Source organism: Protomyctophum bolini (genome assembly GCF_963924005.1).
Source record: "Protomyctophum bolini genome assembly, chromosome: 1".
NCBI lineage: Eukaryota > Metazoa > Chordata > Actinopteri > Myctophiformes > Myctophidae > Protomyctophum > Protomyctophum bolini.
In genome coordinates this window covers 30,094,071-30,111,634 of record NC_137862.1, presented here as the reverse complement: position 1 = coordinate 30,111,634, position 17,564 = coordinate 30,094,071, and the positions used below count along the sequence as shown (strand labels likewise).

General features: G+C 42.4%; 1 protein-coding gene across 2 annotated transcripts in view; it reads right to left on the bottom strand.

The window, feature by feature from the left end:
* pisd (phosphatidylserine decarboxylase) overlaps positions 1-17,564 on the bottom strand; it is a 31,803-nt gene that overhangs the window by 13,127 nt on the left and 1,112 nt on the right. The window contains exons 1-3 of one of the 2 annotated variants that reach the window (XM_080768029.1): positions 3,911-4,002; positions 1,201-1,405; positions 195-318 (exon numbers count right to left, since the gene is read on the bottom strand). In XM_080768029.1, coding sequence (XP_080624155.1) covers positions 195-318; positions 1,201-1,241 — 165 coding nt within the window. In that variant the 5' untranslated portion in view covers positions 1,242-1,405; positions 3,911-4,002. Of the gene's footprint in view, positions 1-194; positions 319-1,200; positions 1,406-3,910; positions 4,003-13,536; positions 13,701-16,326; positions 16,380-17,564 lie in introns of those variants that run through there. The other variant, XM_080768030.1, reaches the window with a different exon arrangement.

Genomic DNA, 17,564 nt, shown 5'->3' with positions numbered 1-17,564 from the left:
ACACACACACACACACACACACGTCTAACACACACACACAAGTCTAACACACACACACACACACACACACACACACACACACACACACACACACACCTATGTTTATATTGTATTCTGCTATGGAGTGCTCACTGTAAATCTACGGCAGGTATACACACACCCTGTATTCTACTATACAAGTACGTACTACGTACCCTAGAGGGACGGAGCGCCACAGCTGACAGGAAGTAATAGAGGAAGGAAAGGCGGCCGGATGGTCGCGAGACACAACTGATCTCACCCAGTCGCCTCCGCAGAGAGAACTGAGGTAACTGGAGCCTGAAATGGGATGGACCAATGTTACACGCACGCACGCGCACACACACACACACACACACACACACACTACTATATGTTGTATTTGATTTGACCACTCTCTAAAAGGGTAGAAACGATCCTAGATGATCAACATGACAGCCAAGCAACAGTAAGTAGTACAAGGATCAAATCGTAGATCCTGCTAGAGAAAGTGGTTAACATCAGCCTGTACACCACCTGGCTGGCTACACAAAAAAGAGGAGAGGGCTAAGTTCCTCTTTGGTAGGTACAAGCCTGCCTGGCACCCCAAATAAGCTACTGGGGAAACCGATACAAGCTGCCCAAAGGCAGTATCATAACAGTATCATAACCGAGCGCACCACTCCACAGGCTGGGAGCGCCTGTTGGGCAACATTCAATGTCATTTCCGGTTGAGACGTCATCCAGAGTGGTCCCCCTCCATTTTAGTGGATGAGAGGAAAAATCTGAATAACTCTTGATATAAATCAATCCGTTCAATTCTAACCAAAGATTATGTTTTTGACGGCCCATTGCGGTCCCGTCACTTGTCGCGTTAGAAGTAATCATACTTCCCGTTGTTGTCGATTCGCCTCAGGGGTGTTTTGGCTACATCTAGCTACTTCAGCTACATCCAAGATGGCGCCTTGTGTACCTTTAAATGGGCCCTGAAGAAAAAGATTGCTGGGCGCCCTGATTTAATGGTTACAAATACCCCCGGGCGTTCTAGGTGTTACGACACATTTTGACTTTTACGCCTGCCAAAAACACTCTCACAATATACGGACGTGCTATACTGAGAGCATGGCACCCAAAGCAAGCAAACTGGCTTCCACCTCCAACACACTAGAGGAAGCAAAGCCGCCCGGTGATGGCATATCTCACCATCTCCCTGCTCCCCGCACACTTCTTGGTCTCTTGCACATGGCCGCCAATCTTCTGTTCTCGTTTATCCACTTCTATCCTTCTTGTCTCCTCCTCTCTGTCTTCACAGAGTGATGGAGAGAGCGAGGAGATGCCCCACCCCCTCTCTACTGAAACCACGCCCACTTAGTTAGTTTCGCCTGCTTTGTCCCGTCTTCTCTCGTCTCTGCTTCCAGATGGAGGGATGGAGGGGAGAGAGAAAGCCTGGTTTAGCCAACACTGTAGCCACATAATGCTAGAATGCAGTGGTTTTCAACCAGTGGTCCTGGTAGGGGTTTCAGGTGGTCTCCCAGCTAAATGATGGAGAGTTGGTAACCACATGGACCCTTATATAGATACTTTTACTCTTGAGTTAAATTATTGTTAAACATCTGCATATACTGAATTTACAAGAAATCTACACAAATTGAAGGAATTGTTATTTTGATCAACGTTTGTCTGTTATCTCTCCTAAATATGGTACCACGTCAATACAAATTTCTTTAGTATTGGGTCTGAGAGGCTAAAAGGTCATCAAATGGTGGTCCGTGGCTCAGAAGATGCCGAATATTCAGGTCCATCTCAATGAATTAGAATATTGTGGAAAAAGTGAATTCTCTTCCGTAATATAATTCAAAAAGTTAAACTTTCATAAATTCTCAATTCATTGTGCATTAAGTGAAGTATTTAAAACCTTTGTTTGTTTTAATCTTGATGATTATGGCGTACAGCTCATGAAAAAAATCCTATCTCAACAAATTAGAATATTTTACAAGACCACTAAAAAGGACTTTTTTAAACGAGAAATGTCGACTATCTGAAAAGTATATTAATGTATGTGCAGTCAGTACTTGGTCTGGCCTACTTTTGAACAAATTATTTCATCAATGGGGCGTGGCATGGAGGTGATCAGCCTGTGGCACTGTTGAGGTGTTATGGAAGCCCAGGTTTGCTTTGATAACAGCCGTTAATAATTTGTATTATTCAGTCTCATGTCTCACACCTTCCTCTTGACAATACAACCTAGATTCTCTGTGAGCCTCTGTTCAGGCCAGTTGGCTGGTCAGTTAATAATATGGTCAGTACACCAGTTACTAGTAGTTTTGGCTCTGTGGGCAGGTGCCAAGTGCTGCCTGAAAAGGAAGATCAGCATCAACATAAAGCTTGTCAATGTACGGAGGCACACAGTGCTGTAAAATATAATAAATGGTTGTGTTAAGACTGGACTTGACAAATCAGTGATGATTTAGGCCATGTTATCGGCTGGTGTTGATCCACAGAAAGTGACAACTTAACAATGGTTTCAACACAGCCATCTTTTTAGAGTACATTGTGCTTTAGTAGGTTGAAAGCTTCATGGATATGCTAATTTTCCTTTCCAGCTCGATTTGGCACCTGCCCACAGTGCCAAAACAATTACCGGTAGTAACTGGTGTACTGACCATGGTATTACTGTGCTTAACTGACCAGGTGTGAGACATGAAACTCAACAATACAAATGTGCCACAGGCTGATCACCTCCATGCCACGCCCCCTTGATGAAATAATTTGTAGAATGGATATAAAGAATGGATATAAAGTACAGAACAGATATTACTGCAGTACTGTCTGTAAGTGAAGCCACGTCAATGTGATACTGCTTCTAAAGGACTGCCCTATCACTCAATAACACAGGCTAAAGGTCACAAGGTCAAAGGGCACACTGCTTCTGCTTTTAGGATTTTTAGCAGCGTTTTTCCGTCGGTTTTCCGAAAAACGCGCCCAGTGTGCAACCACCTTTAGACTGGTGGTTAGTGAAAACGCAAGACAGATATACAGGACAGACAGACCCACTAGAGCAGTGGGTCTGGAGACACCCCAGGGGGTCCCTGAGGGGGTCCCCAGCAAAATGATTAACCCATTTTGACCCGAGATCAGATTCTAAAAATGTCTTCTACATCCTGACCGTTTTTTGAAAAAGCTATGTTTCTATGTCAGTCGTTCTTCGATCTTTCAAAAATAGCAGACCTACAAGCTGCAAGATCTACAAGCTATGAACTTGTAGATCTGCTATTTTTCAATAGCTAAAGCATACGTAACATGATGCTAACACCAAAAGAGGTTCCCACCCAAAGGCATCAAAATACCACTTTAACCCTATTGGATATTTGAAAATAGACGATCTACGTTCTACAAATTCAGTCTAAAAATACAAAGAAAAAACTAAACTTAAAATTGTAATTTGTTTTGAAACATCTTAATAAGATGGTCCCAGCTGAAATATTTTCTGCCAAATATATATTACTGTGAGGGTCCTTAAGTTAACATTAAAATGTTTGAGAAGCACTGCGCTAGAGCTGTGTGGAAGGCTGCCGGTAAGACACTCACTCAGTCATTCTGACATCACTGGCTTTCTTCCTGTGCATGACTTGACTTGACTCTCTTCCTCTATTTCTAACTAAACAAATGGTAATTTCACCCCGAAGGTCATAAACACGTTACGTACAAACAAGCAATAATCGAACTGCCTGTACTACAATATTATTACAATGACCCACAAAACCACAAGTACCACAAAATGATACTATTACTGCCTATACTACAATACCATTACACTAGTACACATACTAAGTAACAGTACACGACTACTGCCTAATGCAATACTAGTATAATAAGTAATAACACTAACTAATAATAATAAACACAACTTTACCTTTCTTTTCAATAATCCTTTTAAAAACACACACAAACAAAGCAAAGCCTTAAAGGCAAAGCAACGTTTCCCCTGGCTGAGCTGCTTGGAATAGAACTCCAATAGAACCTTGTGGAGATGTTTCCCCTGGCTGAGCTGCTTGGAATAGAACTCCAATAGAACCTTGTGGAGATGTTTCCCCTGGCTGAGCTGCTCGCACAATGAAGTCTGCCAGACCCAATCGCCTCCCCTTTAAGTTGCTCACACAATGAAGCCTGTCATACATAGAGCCTCCCCTTTAAAAGAGGCTTCCAGTCATTGGGAGGGCAAATAATCAAAGATAAGAGGGAGTCGACTGCTGTAAATGACAGCTGGGAGAAGTCCCCAAACCCACCAGTTTTTAGCTCCTTTTTTCCATTTGCTACATATATATATATATATATATATATATATATTAGGGGTGCACGATATTGATTTTTTGAAACCGATACCGATATCGAGAACTTCTTGCTTCTCAAGACCGATACCGATACGATAACCGATAATAAAAATATATAGACATGAATAAAAAATACATACTAGTGAGTAACGGTACATGTAACACAGCTTTGACCTAAGCAATTACAGTATAGTAGGCTATATCAGTGGTTCCCAAAGTGGGGTTCGGGGACCCCCGGCCCCAGGGGTACCTGAGGGAGTTCCAGGGGGTCCCCAGCTAAATTATATAGTTAGGAACCAAATGGACCCTTATGGGTCTGTAACTCTGAGTGTACAAATGGAACATTTCCAGTTGTATACTCTCAGAGTAAAAATAACATTGATTTTACAATATAAATTGGGAGTCCCAGAGCAAATTGTGATTGGCCAGATGACGTATGATGATAAGAGTGCCCCTCACTTCACACAGGTGTGAATTTTTTTAAATGAATAAAAACAACAATATAATGTCTGTGAATGTCTGTGTGTGTCCGGTCAGTTGGCCTCAAAACTTTTCCATGTCAAGGAGCAAGGACCCCAAATTGTTAGCCCATAGACACCCATTTGAAAATATATGCCAGGGCTCTAGCAGTGATTCTCATCATTTTTATTTCAAGGACACCCAGTTTGACATGCATTAGGCTACTGACCCCCCATTTAATGCCATTTACATAAGGGACCTCAATTTATAATTTTTTATTTATATCGTAAAATCAATGTCAACTCTGAGAGGGTACAAATGGAACCAAATGGACCTGTAAGGGTCAATTTCGTTCCATTTGTAAACTCTGACTCCCCGGATCCCACTTTGAGAACCACTATTGTCTGTGTGTGTGCGTGTGTAAACACAAATACAACACTATCCAAGTTCCAGTGATAGACGTTGTTGTTAGCATATAAGTCATTAGCATGGTCTGTAGCATCATGTAGCCAAACAGCTACTACTTCTACATTTCTCAACCAAAACGGTCGCGTCGCGTTTCACAATGCTACACAACTGGAGCAAATTAATAAACTACAACCGGTAACGAGTGACACGCATTCAACAGCTGAATGAACAGATGAATGACAGATGAATGAACGAGCACCAATACGCGCTCGTCAGCTGCTGAGCTGCTGAGACAGTCACCGTTCGTATGAATGCGAGTCAGTGAGTGAAATGAGAGAGGGGAGATAGAGAGGAGAAGCAGGCGGGGCTATTAGCCTGCTATGGAACTACACACTGCAACAGACAGAGTGGAGAAGCGTCTCTCTCTCGCTCGTCTCAGCCGTTCCTCCGGAGAGATTGGCGACTCGGGGAGCGTTTGGGCGCACCACAGAAATGATTGGTAGTCCCATAGTTGCTACCAACTATATTTTTATGTTGCACAGATAAAATTTCAGGCGCATTTGCGTCCAAAATGATCGCAATTTCGAGCCCATATAAAGTATATTATCGGCGCTATTATAACGTTATCGAATTTATCGGGATGACGTCATAATTGCTAATATCGGGTCGAAATTTATCGGGACGATAATTATCGTGCATCCCTAATATATATATACCCTATTGATGGTACAGCCACACACAGAGGGCTCACAGCGCCCACACACACACCCTGACCCTATTGATGGTACAGCCACACACACAGGGCTCACAGCCCCCACACACACACCCTGACCCTATTGATGCCAACAGCTTATTCATTCCCTGCCAAGGTTGTTGCCCTCTTTCAAATGGTCTTCCCTGCCGAGGTTTTCAGCAGCTAGTTTTGTTTTGAACAATTCCAGCATTTGTAGTCATCGGCCGTTACGACGATCTGCCACTCGATACTTTCACTCTCATCAGAAGCATTAACCACACTGGGCCTGGCATCCCTATTCTGGGAATGTCATTATAGCCCAAACTAGAAGAAATACATGTTTTCTCTATGCTATGATGAAATAATGGGATTATATGGCTTACATAGTTGACATACAGTATATCCACTTCAGTATGATAATTAAAGCCCTCGGCTTCGAATGTCAAGGTTTATTTCTCAACAATGACTCGCTGTCAATTCTCTCTTGCTTATCCCATTTTGGGCGGGAACCCTTTTTGGTGTTGTAAGCATTATGTTATGCTTTAGCTATTGACTTACTATGAGCTAAATCGTGAAAATGTGGCACAAATCTTTTAATATCTTTTTTAACTAAAATCTTTGCTTCTGGGAGGGTCACTGGAACAACGTATTTTCAGATGGGGGTCGGCGGCCAATTACCTATATTTTTGGGGGTCCTTGACATGAATATGTTTGAGAACCACTGACACGGAAACATAGATTTTTCATAAAACTGATATTTGTAGAATTGTCCTCAGGTCGAAATGGGTTATTGTTCTTGCTATTATTTCTCCTGGTCAATGAATGCATCTATAATAGCCATACTGTACATAACTCCATATGACATCCATGATACATCTATTCAACCTGCAACTACAGCACAGGAAGTGGAACACTCAACGCCAACAGATCCTCCATGATATTGATGCTAGAAGACATCTATAAATATACTGTATAATGTATATACATAAATACATAAAAAAACCAACAGCGATATTTTGCATTCTGAGAAAGGCACCGTGGTTCCATCATGCGATGTCTATCTATGCAACCTCAAAGTGAGGTGCAACCTCACTGTGGCAGGAGATGGAGCCACAACCAAAAGCTGTGCAAAACATTTGAAGGTTAAACTTTTTTCAATGACGTTTACGGTGGCAAACTGTGCTCTAAAGTCTAAACTATAGAGCGTCGCAGTCCCGCCCCCTCGAGAGACCCGGAAAAGAAATCCCTGTTCATTTTTCTCATAGACTTTTCAGAAAGTATTTATTTAAAGATGTTTACGCCGCGGACAAAGCCAACTCTTGTCGTGACAAATCATGACAACAAACTGGGCTGAACAAATAATTAGAAAGAAGAAGAAAACGGCAGTTTTGTTTTGTTTTTCTTCTTTGTAATTATTTGTTTGGTCCAAAATATTGTGTTTGTTGTCATGATTTGTCACGACAACAGTTGGCTTTGTAGCTTATAAGGTCTTTAAATAAATACGTTTTGAAATGTCTATGGGAAAAATGCATTGGAAACTATTTCCTGGGCCTGGCGTCGTCATGAAAGGGGGCGGGACTAGTACGAGGCTCTATACTGTAGGTGCCAGCCCGTAGGCATTATGGTGACTTTATCGTGCCCGCAGCTGTCTCCAGTTCGCCGGGTTCAGACAATGATGCAACTGCTTGTTATCTACATACTGTATATAACAGCAGACAACCTACAGTAAGGGGTACAAGGATCACAGCGTTTTGTGTATGCATGCTGGGGCTTTCCTAGTGTGTGCGTGTGTGTGTCCTCATTGCCATTCTGAACCCATTCGTCCCACATTCACAGACGACACAGCACCTATTGTGCTCGCGCACATGCACGCACACGCACACGCGCACACACACACACACACACACACACACACACACACACACACACACACACACACACACACACACACACACACACACACACACACACACACACACACACACACACACACACACACACACACACACACACACACACACACACACACACACACACACACACACACACACACACACACACACAGTAGTGTGCTGGGACCTTAAAAGTCTGTACTATTACCTTGGGTGCATTCACGCCGATATCTTTTTTCGGTCTGTTTATCTGTTAGGTCTGGTTCATTTCTCAGACGCATTTCTTGCATGTTCTCTCAGAAGAACTGAGAACATGCAATCAGACTGTAGTGCAGAATAGATCAAACAACCAATCAATACAATAAATTAAGCGACCAAACCCATGTAAAAAAATTAAGAAAAACTATAATAAAATAACACTGCTTGAGATGAGATGTGCTCATACCGTTTCCACTGTTTTTATTTAAATGGTAAATGGTGCATTAATAAAGCGCCTTTATCCAAGGCGCTTTACACAGATTGTGCATTACATTCACCCATTCACACACACATTCATACAGACGTACACCTTTACACAGATTGTGCATTGCATTCACCCATTCACACACACATTCATACACCTTTACACAGATTGTGCATTGCATTCACCCATTCACACACATTCACATTCACACACCTTTACATAGATTGTGCATTACATTCAACCATTCACGCACACATTCACACACTGATGCCGGAGGAAACCATGCAAGGCACCAACCTGCACATCGGGAGCAATTAGGGGTTCAGAGTCTCAAGGACACTTGGACACTAACTCTGGGGAACCTTGCGGTCCCCACCCGGCCACTCTACCCCCGAGCCACCACCGGCCCATGGGATTTGGTTGGAACGCCAAAGTCACAACAACGGCAGCTACAATCACAACACACTACTGTTGCTCCATTTCTGTCCACAACTCAACAATGAAGTGATTTTCCACAGAAAAACACATGCTGTCCACTAGATGACCTGTACGAACGACCATGTGCCTTTTGTTTACAAACTAATGACAGGGAGCCTGCCCAGGGTTAACCTAATTACCGTTATTTTAAACTTTTGCTGTTGAAAAATAGCAGATCTACAATAGCAGTTTTTTTTAATTTATTTTTTAAGCGTGAAAACGTGTGCAAATCTTTCAATATATATTCTTTCACAGCCCGGGCCAAATACATATCATTCTGGGGGTCCTTGACACATACCACTGACACATAAACATAGTTTTTTTCAGATAACTGTCATGATTTGCAGAATCAGGTCTCAGGGCTAAACGGGTTACTGAGATTAAATTCACACAGTTCGTCTTTGATTCAAGGCCACTCGAGCCCCTTTGCAACCACGGTAACCACAACAACAATGCCCTCGTACCCGTCTTAAACCATTAAGGACGGGAACCCCATTTTAAGCATTATGATATACTTCATTAGCATTATGATATCTACAAGCTCATGGCGCGGCACTCTTTGAAAAATCTTGAAAATGTGGCGCAAATCTTTGAATATATATTCTTTCAGAGGGAACGTTTCAACTCAAATCTTTGCTTCTGGGGAGGGTCCCTTAAAAAACATATTTTCAGATGGGGGTCCGCGGCCAAATACAGATAATTCTGGAGTCCTTGACATGAAAAAGGTTGAGAACCACTGACATAGAAACAGAGGTATTTCAGAAAACTGTTAGGAGTTAGAAGAGAATTGGCCTCAGTACTAAATGGGTTAGCCGACATGCAGGCGGCATATTGTGGCGAGTGGCGACCCTCTCATCGTCCCCCACCGGCCAATCACAGCGAGCGAGTGTCGATGACACTGTGTCACACCATGATGTTCAAAGAGCTGGTTTGTGCACATCTGACGGTCGCTGCCTGGTATCAGAAGAAAGTTGTGCACACAGCTGTCCACCCAGGGACACGTTTACATTCACCTGGTGAAGGTCAGGTGTTCACTTTGTCACATCATGTCATGAAACACTTTGAACCTCTCTCTCTCTCACACACACACATTACATTACAAGAGTCCAACATTGTAGACATTGTATTACTAGGTTGGACTCTTGTAATGTAACGTGTGTGTGTGTGTGTGTGTGTGTGTGTGTGTGTGTGTGTGTGTGTGTGTGCGCGTGTCCTCATATATTATATATATATAAGGGCCACAAAGGAAATAAGCTCTCGATAGTTCTTGTGTTTTGACAGATACAGTACAAATAATGTTGTGCATTTTGTCAGTAAATAAATATGTCAATCAAAGAATCTCTGTATATCTCTGATATATCCGTCTGTATTGCTATGTGAAGAGATGCTCCGATCAGGTTTTTTGGGACCGATACAGATTTTCTCATGATCGGCCGATATACCGATAGGTCCGATACTGATCTTGTGAAATGTTGCAAATTTTAATATTTCCAAAAAAGATTATATGTCAAAACTAACGTCACAGATAGGGTAAATGCCGATTACCGATCAGAGTGAATATCGGCCGATATGGCCGATCACTGATCGCTGGCCGATTATCGGAGCATCTCCAATGCGAATGTCTGTCTGTGTCCTTTGCATCTCTCCAGCCATTCTCTAGAAGCGGCCCAGGCACAGGCACATTGCCAAGGGCCAAAGGGCGTGCTGCTGTACAGTGTTGATTTTGCAGACTAAAACTACGTAAGACGAAGAATGTTCGTCGACTACCTTTTTGCCACTGACGAAAAATAAATGGAAACTAAATGAAAACTAAGCTATGATGACTCAAACTGAGACTAAATATACTGACAATTTCGTCAACAAATAAAAACTAGACTAAAATGTTAGGAAGGGACTAGTGGACAAGAGATCCACTATATCATTTTACACTTGGTTGCTTGCTGAAAATAGCAGATCTACAAGCTCACAATGCGTCACAGCGTGACGCGTTGTGAGCTTGTAGATCTGCTATTTTCAGCAAGTGTAAAAACAGTCATTGCGACGGCATCAAGGCCCGACAAAATACATTTTAGATGATATTTAGTCGACTAAAACTAGACTAACACTAAAACATTCCAGGTGACTAAAATGAGACTAAAAACTAAATGAAAACTATTCAAGAGACAATGACTAAAACTAAAATCAAACACTGGTCTGAACTAAATCAACAGGACAAAACGGTTCTCCACAACCTGCCCATTCCCAAACAGGCACCCTGGCGTATAGTCAAAATACAATGCTCTTGTCCCTCCTTCACATACTCAAATACCCAGTGCCACTTGTCAAGTTACAAGAACTTGATAACATAAAACAGTGGTACCCACACTTTTTGGACTATTATGATTCTATATACCTGTTCTGTTCTTTGGCTATATAGAAGTGTCTATTTGTACGTCTCTAAATGTGTTAATGAATTGAACAAGGTGCAGGACCCTGTTTTAAACAAGTGTAATGCTTAATTGGGTCGTCCACTCACAGATAACAGTCTTTGTATTGAGTTTGTGCTTACCGGTAAATGTACTGTAATTCTGCAAACTGTTAATAAATATTTCAATCAATCAATCAGAGCTACTTTCAAAATGACCAGCTCAACAAGATCTACCCACCGAAAACATTGTTATACCATTGCTGAAAATAGCATGACACGTTGTGAGCTTGTATATCTGCTATTTTCATGTAAAAACAGTCATTGCGACGGCATCAAGGCCCGCCAAAATACATTTTAGATGATATTTAGTTGACTAAAACTAGACTAACACTAAAACATTCCAGGTGACTAAAATGAGACTAAAAACTAAATGAAAACTATTCAAGAGACAATGACTAAAAAAACTAAAATCAAAATTTGCTGCCAAAAACAACACTGGTCTGAACTAAATCAACAGGACAAAACGGTTCTCCACAACCTGCCCATTCCCAAACAGGCACCCTGGCGTATAGTCAAAATACAATGCTCTTGTCCCTCCTTCACATACTCAAATACCCACTACCAGTGCCACTTGTCAAGTTACAAGAACTTGATAACATACTGTATTTTTTCACATCAACATTGTGCTTGGGCGAAGTTGTCTTTGTCTAAGTTAATTTAGTTCACTACCTGTATGTCTGCTTGTAGTTTATGAGCACTAGATAGAACTTTATTGTCATTGTAACAGGTACAAGTATGACGGAATTTCGATGTGCTGGGGAGTGCACTGAGCCGCAGCAACTGCGTGTGCCGTATGGAGGGCTCTCAGAGTCGAACAAGGCTAAGCTCGGAGGCCGGAGGGTAACCCACGGGTCTGCTCTGCCCTTCAGCATCTCTACGACCAGAGGACAGTGAAGAAAGCAGGGAAGATTGCGAGAGACCCAATAACTCATAACATCAGCACCTGCTTCAATGTCCTGCCCTCAGAGACACAACTCATAACCTCAGCACCTGCTTTAAGGTCCTGCCCTCAGAGACACAACTCATAACCTCAGCACCTGCTTTAAGGTCCTGCCCTCAGAGACACAACTCATAACCTCAGCACCTGCTTTAAGGTCCTGCCCTCAGAGACACAACTCATAACCTCAGCACCTGCTTTAAGGTCCTGCCCTCAGAGACACAACTCATAACCTCAGCACCTGCTTCAAGGTCCTGCCCTCGGGTAGGAGATACACTGCATCGAGATTCAAGAAGGCAAAGGGCAGTGCCAGTTTCATCCTCTCTGCCATTAGGCTCCTTAACAAACACAAACCCCCAATACCTGATTCACCTCAACTGGACCTGCTTGCCAGTGCCCCCGGCACGCGCACGCACACACACAAATCAGATGAACTGGACTGAGCACTGATAATGCACACACACACACGCACGCACGCACGCACACACACACACACACACACACACACACACACACACACACACACACACACACACACACACACACACACACACACACACACACACACACACACACACACACACACACACACACACACACACACACACACACACACACACACACACACACACACACACACACACACACACACACACTGAGTGATTAATGGTGTGGAGAGACTTTGCTTTCTTTTAAATAGCTTTAGAATGATTTTACTAGTACTTTGCTGGGTGTTTTATTGTATTTGTATACTTATTTACTGTCCTGTATGTATGCATTGACTTTCCATATGGGGGTCAGTCCGCCAGCCAAATACATGAGCAATTTGGGGGTCCTTGACTTGAAAAGGTTTGAGAAGCACACTGGCATGTATGACCAACAACACACACACACACACACACACACACACACACACACACACACACACACACACACACACACACACACACACACACACACACACACACACACACACACACACACACACACACACACACACACACACACACACACACACACACACACACACACACAGGCATTGAGGGAAGCGTTTGCGGTCGGCACTGGTCGGTAGCCACGATGCCAGGACAGCCTCCCCCCTACTAGTTCCTACCTGCTAGTTGAGTACCTGATGCCAGGACAGCCTCCCCCCTACTAGTTCCTACCTGTGAGTTGAGTACCTGATGACAGGACAGCCTCCCCCTACTAGTTCCTACCTGTGAGTTGAGTACCTGATGACAGGACAGCCTCCCCCTACTAGTTCCTACCTGTGAGTTGAGTACCTGATGACAGGACAGCCTCCCCCCTACTAGTTCCTACCTGTGAGTTGAGTACCTGATGACAGGACAGCCTCCCCCCTACTAGTTCCTACCTGTGAGTTGCTGGCCAGGTGCGGCGGCACTTCGATGCCCAACTCTTCCAGCCGGCGGTCCCGGTAGCGCCCGTACTGGTCGTAACCCAGGTAACTGCCTCCGCCCGTGGCCAGCAGGAGGGGCAGGGGCCTCATGCGGGCCTGGAGGCCAAACCGTCCACCCCCTGGAAACATACAAAGGGGAGAGGGATCGTAGGTTGATACTTGGGGCCCCCCCCCCTGTTCAAGGTACAGCTCTAAAACAGTGGTACCCACACTTTTTGGACTATTATGATTCTATATACCTGTTCTGTTCTTTGGCTATATAGAAGTGTCTATTTGTACGTCTCTAAATGTGTTAATGAATTGAACAAGGTGGACCCTGTTGTAAACAAGTGTAATGCTTAATTGGGTCGTCCACTCACAGTTAACAGTCTTTGTATTGAGTTTGTGCTTAAATGTACTGTAATTCTGCAAACTGTTAATAAATATTTCAATCAATCAATCAGAGCTACTTTCAAAATGACCAGCTCAACAAGATCTACCCACCGAATACATTTTTATACCATTGCTGAAAATAGTTTAAGTTAGTTGCTACCTGAGGGGGCTTTGGAATCGCTGCGCTGGTGTCACATAAGATTATTTATTTTTTTAATGCTACAGAAGTTTGTGAATGGCTGATTTATTTTAAAATATTTAAATAAAATCTTCTTTAGAAGTATGTCATGTGATCAACCTCCACAACCTTTGTGATCTACTGGTAGATCGTGATCTACCTTTTGGGTACCCCTGCTCTAAAAGATAGATAGAATTTACAATGTAGGCATTTATCAGACGCTCTTAATCCAGAGCAAAGGACACACTTACAGTAAGCAAGAACAAAATAACATGGTGGTAATACATCAAATATATAAAGAATAGTCATCAGGAAAATGAAACCATCATTTAGCAAGTTTAGCACGTTTCATAAGAAAGGCTTAAAGGAAACGATTTGATTCATTATCTTCACACAATGACCCATAGTGGCCTAAAATAAATGAAGACGTTTCCGTTATACCATTATTTCAAATGGTTTATGTAAAGTTTTAAGTATTTAATGTTTTGAATCAAATATAAAACAATGAACTAATTACACATATCATGTATACCGGTATTCCATATAAGTGTGGGGTTTTTTACCTGAATGTAGAGGACCTGATTATTTATAAATGTATGATGGTAATAGCAACCAGTGGTCCGGGGACCACCCGTGGTCCTTGAGGGGGTTCCAGGTGGTCCCCAGCTAAATGATGAAGAGTTGGTAACCAAATGGACCCTTATAGATCTTTAACTCTTATTTTGATCAATGTTTGCCTGTTATCTCTCCAATGTTAAGAGCATTAATACAGCATGGAATTGGGTACATAATATTTAGTTTTGGGTGTGAGAGGCTAAATGTCAATGCTGAATAAAAAATGGACCTTGATATGAAAAGGGTTGAAAACCACTGCAATAGCATAAACCAGAGATTAGTCATGACAACACTGCCCCCTACAGGTAAAACCTAGAAACTACTGGTTTCTAGTTCGTAAAATGTTGAAAGCAGCTCCATTGAGACTTTATAAAATACTACTGTATAATAATAATAATAATAATAATAACTAGAACTGTACTCTGTCAAGTGCCTACTTGCTTGTTGCACACAATACTAGAGCGCAAGCAGAGCAGAGTGCACAAGTACTATCAACCGCTACAAACTGTCAAATCTCAGCTTCTCTGTGAAAGAACGTTTGAAAATAAATATTGAATTATTAGGTTTAGCCATTTGCTACGTACCTAGTTTTTGGAGGTAAAAAGGTAGTATTATTAAGTATGGTAAGAGACGGCTTTCGATGGTGACGTATATGTCGATCAGTGTCGGGTGGATTAAAGAAATGCCTCTATGTATATGTAATTTGTAAGTGAATTTGCGGTATACTGTGGTTACTTTGCGTATGCTATGTATCGTAGCAGCATATGACGTCAGGTATAACTGGTATAACTAGCTCTCAATAAATTGGTTAAATTGCATCCTAGAACTCATCTTCTCCCTGTCCACTTCACCAGTCTGGGATGGCTTAAAGTGGAGAGAGTATCCCGGTTTAAAATGTGTCTAGTTCACAGGATTAGAAATAATGTAGCACCCAAATATTTCTGTGACTATTTTTCAAAGGTTAGTGATACTCACAGGCACTACTGATTTTAAACCCTGACATTTTCACAGCAATATGGGAAAAAACATAATTGCTATACTAAGTTCAGTAGAATGGCTTCCCTTTGATCAGTTCCTTTGAAAACTTTAAATTCACATTAAAAAGATGGTTGGCTTAACTTGGCTGATATTAAACATGTCCCAATTTTTTTATCCATGTATACTGACCTTTTAGTGTAGAATAGATAAATAACAAAATGAGAAACAAAATTGTTTGTGTTTTTGTTTCATGATTTTCTTGTCTCCTGCCCACTTTTCCCAAAAGGAAGGGGGGCAGGGCAAAATACAAAGGTATTTTATTTGTGTCTGTTTTGTATTGTTGCTCCACATCCCCTTTCCCCAAGAGGACCAAAACAGAAACAAGCCTAACGGCTTTCTTGTCACTCTATCCTTTTGAATGCATTTTCAATAAAGCAATCAATCAATCAATCCAACGATAACAAAATATTATTTAGTTTGGGGTCTGAGAGGCTAAATGTCATCAAATGGTGGTCCTTGCATGATGGCTCAAATGCTGAATAAATGAATGGGCCTTGAAATGAATAGGGTTAAAAACCACTGGCTTAAAATAAATGACTCACCAGCAGAAAAGTGACGCAGCGGTCCCCTTAGCAACCGTAAAGTTGTCAGAGAGCTGTATGGACAGATGGGACAAATAGATCATTCATCTTCAGATTAGCAGATTTCTACCAAAACAATACTAGTCTAGCACTGCTGGTTTTCTACTATAGAACTCTACTCTACTGTAGGTTTTCTATCCTACGAGGACCTCTAGTACTGCTGGTTTTTATCTACCTACGAGGACCTCTAGTGCTTGTTTTTTTCTACCGGCTTTACAATGTATCTTTACAATTGTGTCTCTCAGGGTCTGGCCTCCACGCTATCCCCGTTTCCAGACCTAAGCGCAAAACGGTTTTGCGCTGTGGACAGAATAAGCTGTGATGCGTGTGCGCAGCTGGTTTTTAGACAGCTGGTGGATGGGAATTAAGCTCCACCTCCGCGGACGATTGACACGGAGGAGAGCGCTTCCGGGAATCTGGCCGTCGTGCAAGTCGTTTTTTTTTCCATCCACCAGCTGTCTAAAAACCCGGTAACGGGTTTTGAAGCTGTGCACAGCCGAAAACGTGCTTTTGATAGTGTGGCAGCACCCATAGAGCACCGAAGTCCTGACGTAACTCGCTCATCCCCTCGATTCCCCTGGTTCGCGGAAGTAATTTCTCTATGGAGAATAACATGGGGTGATCTTAATATCGTCTACTATAAGCGTTGTGGTCCAAAAATAAACAAGCTGTCTCGGCGTTATTGTCAGGGAGGTGTCTCTGTATCGTTTGCAACAGTCAGTCACTAATATATGATACAGTCTGCTTCTAGCGAAAATCTAACTAATTCAGCAGCAGTAACATTAGCGTTTTCTCTCAGTCAGTTGATTCTTCATATCCATATGAGTGAAGCGGCCGGGGTGACATGTTTATTTTTCAAACACAGTTCTTATATGAAGCAATCAAAAAATCCTCCTATGGCGATTTCAATGCAACTAAACAAATACATGAACCTGGGGACTGACGCCCTCTACTGAAAGTGACGTCAGACTTCGGTGCTCTATTGGCTGCTTCGACATGTATCAAATCACGACGAGGACCGCAGCACAAAGCTGTGTTCAGTGCGAGACATGAGGCAGTCAGTGTGGAGGCTGACGCCAGTCCAGCCCATGGAACCTCTCCCTGAAGTTGCTACATTAGAGCTTCTTTAGTGGGGCTAATGTTAGTAAGTATAGGAGTAGCCCTGAAACATGACTGTGAACAAGCCATGTGAACTATGG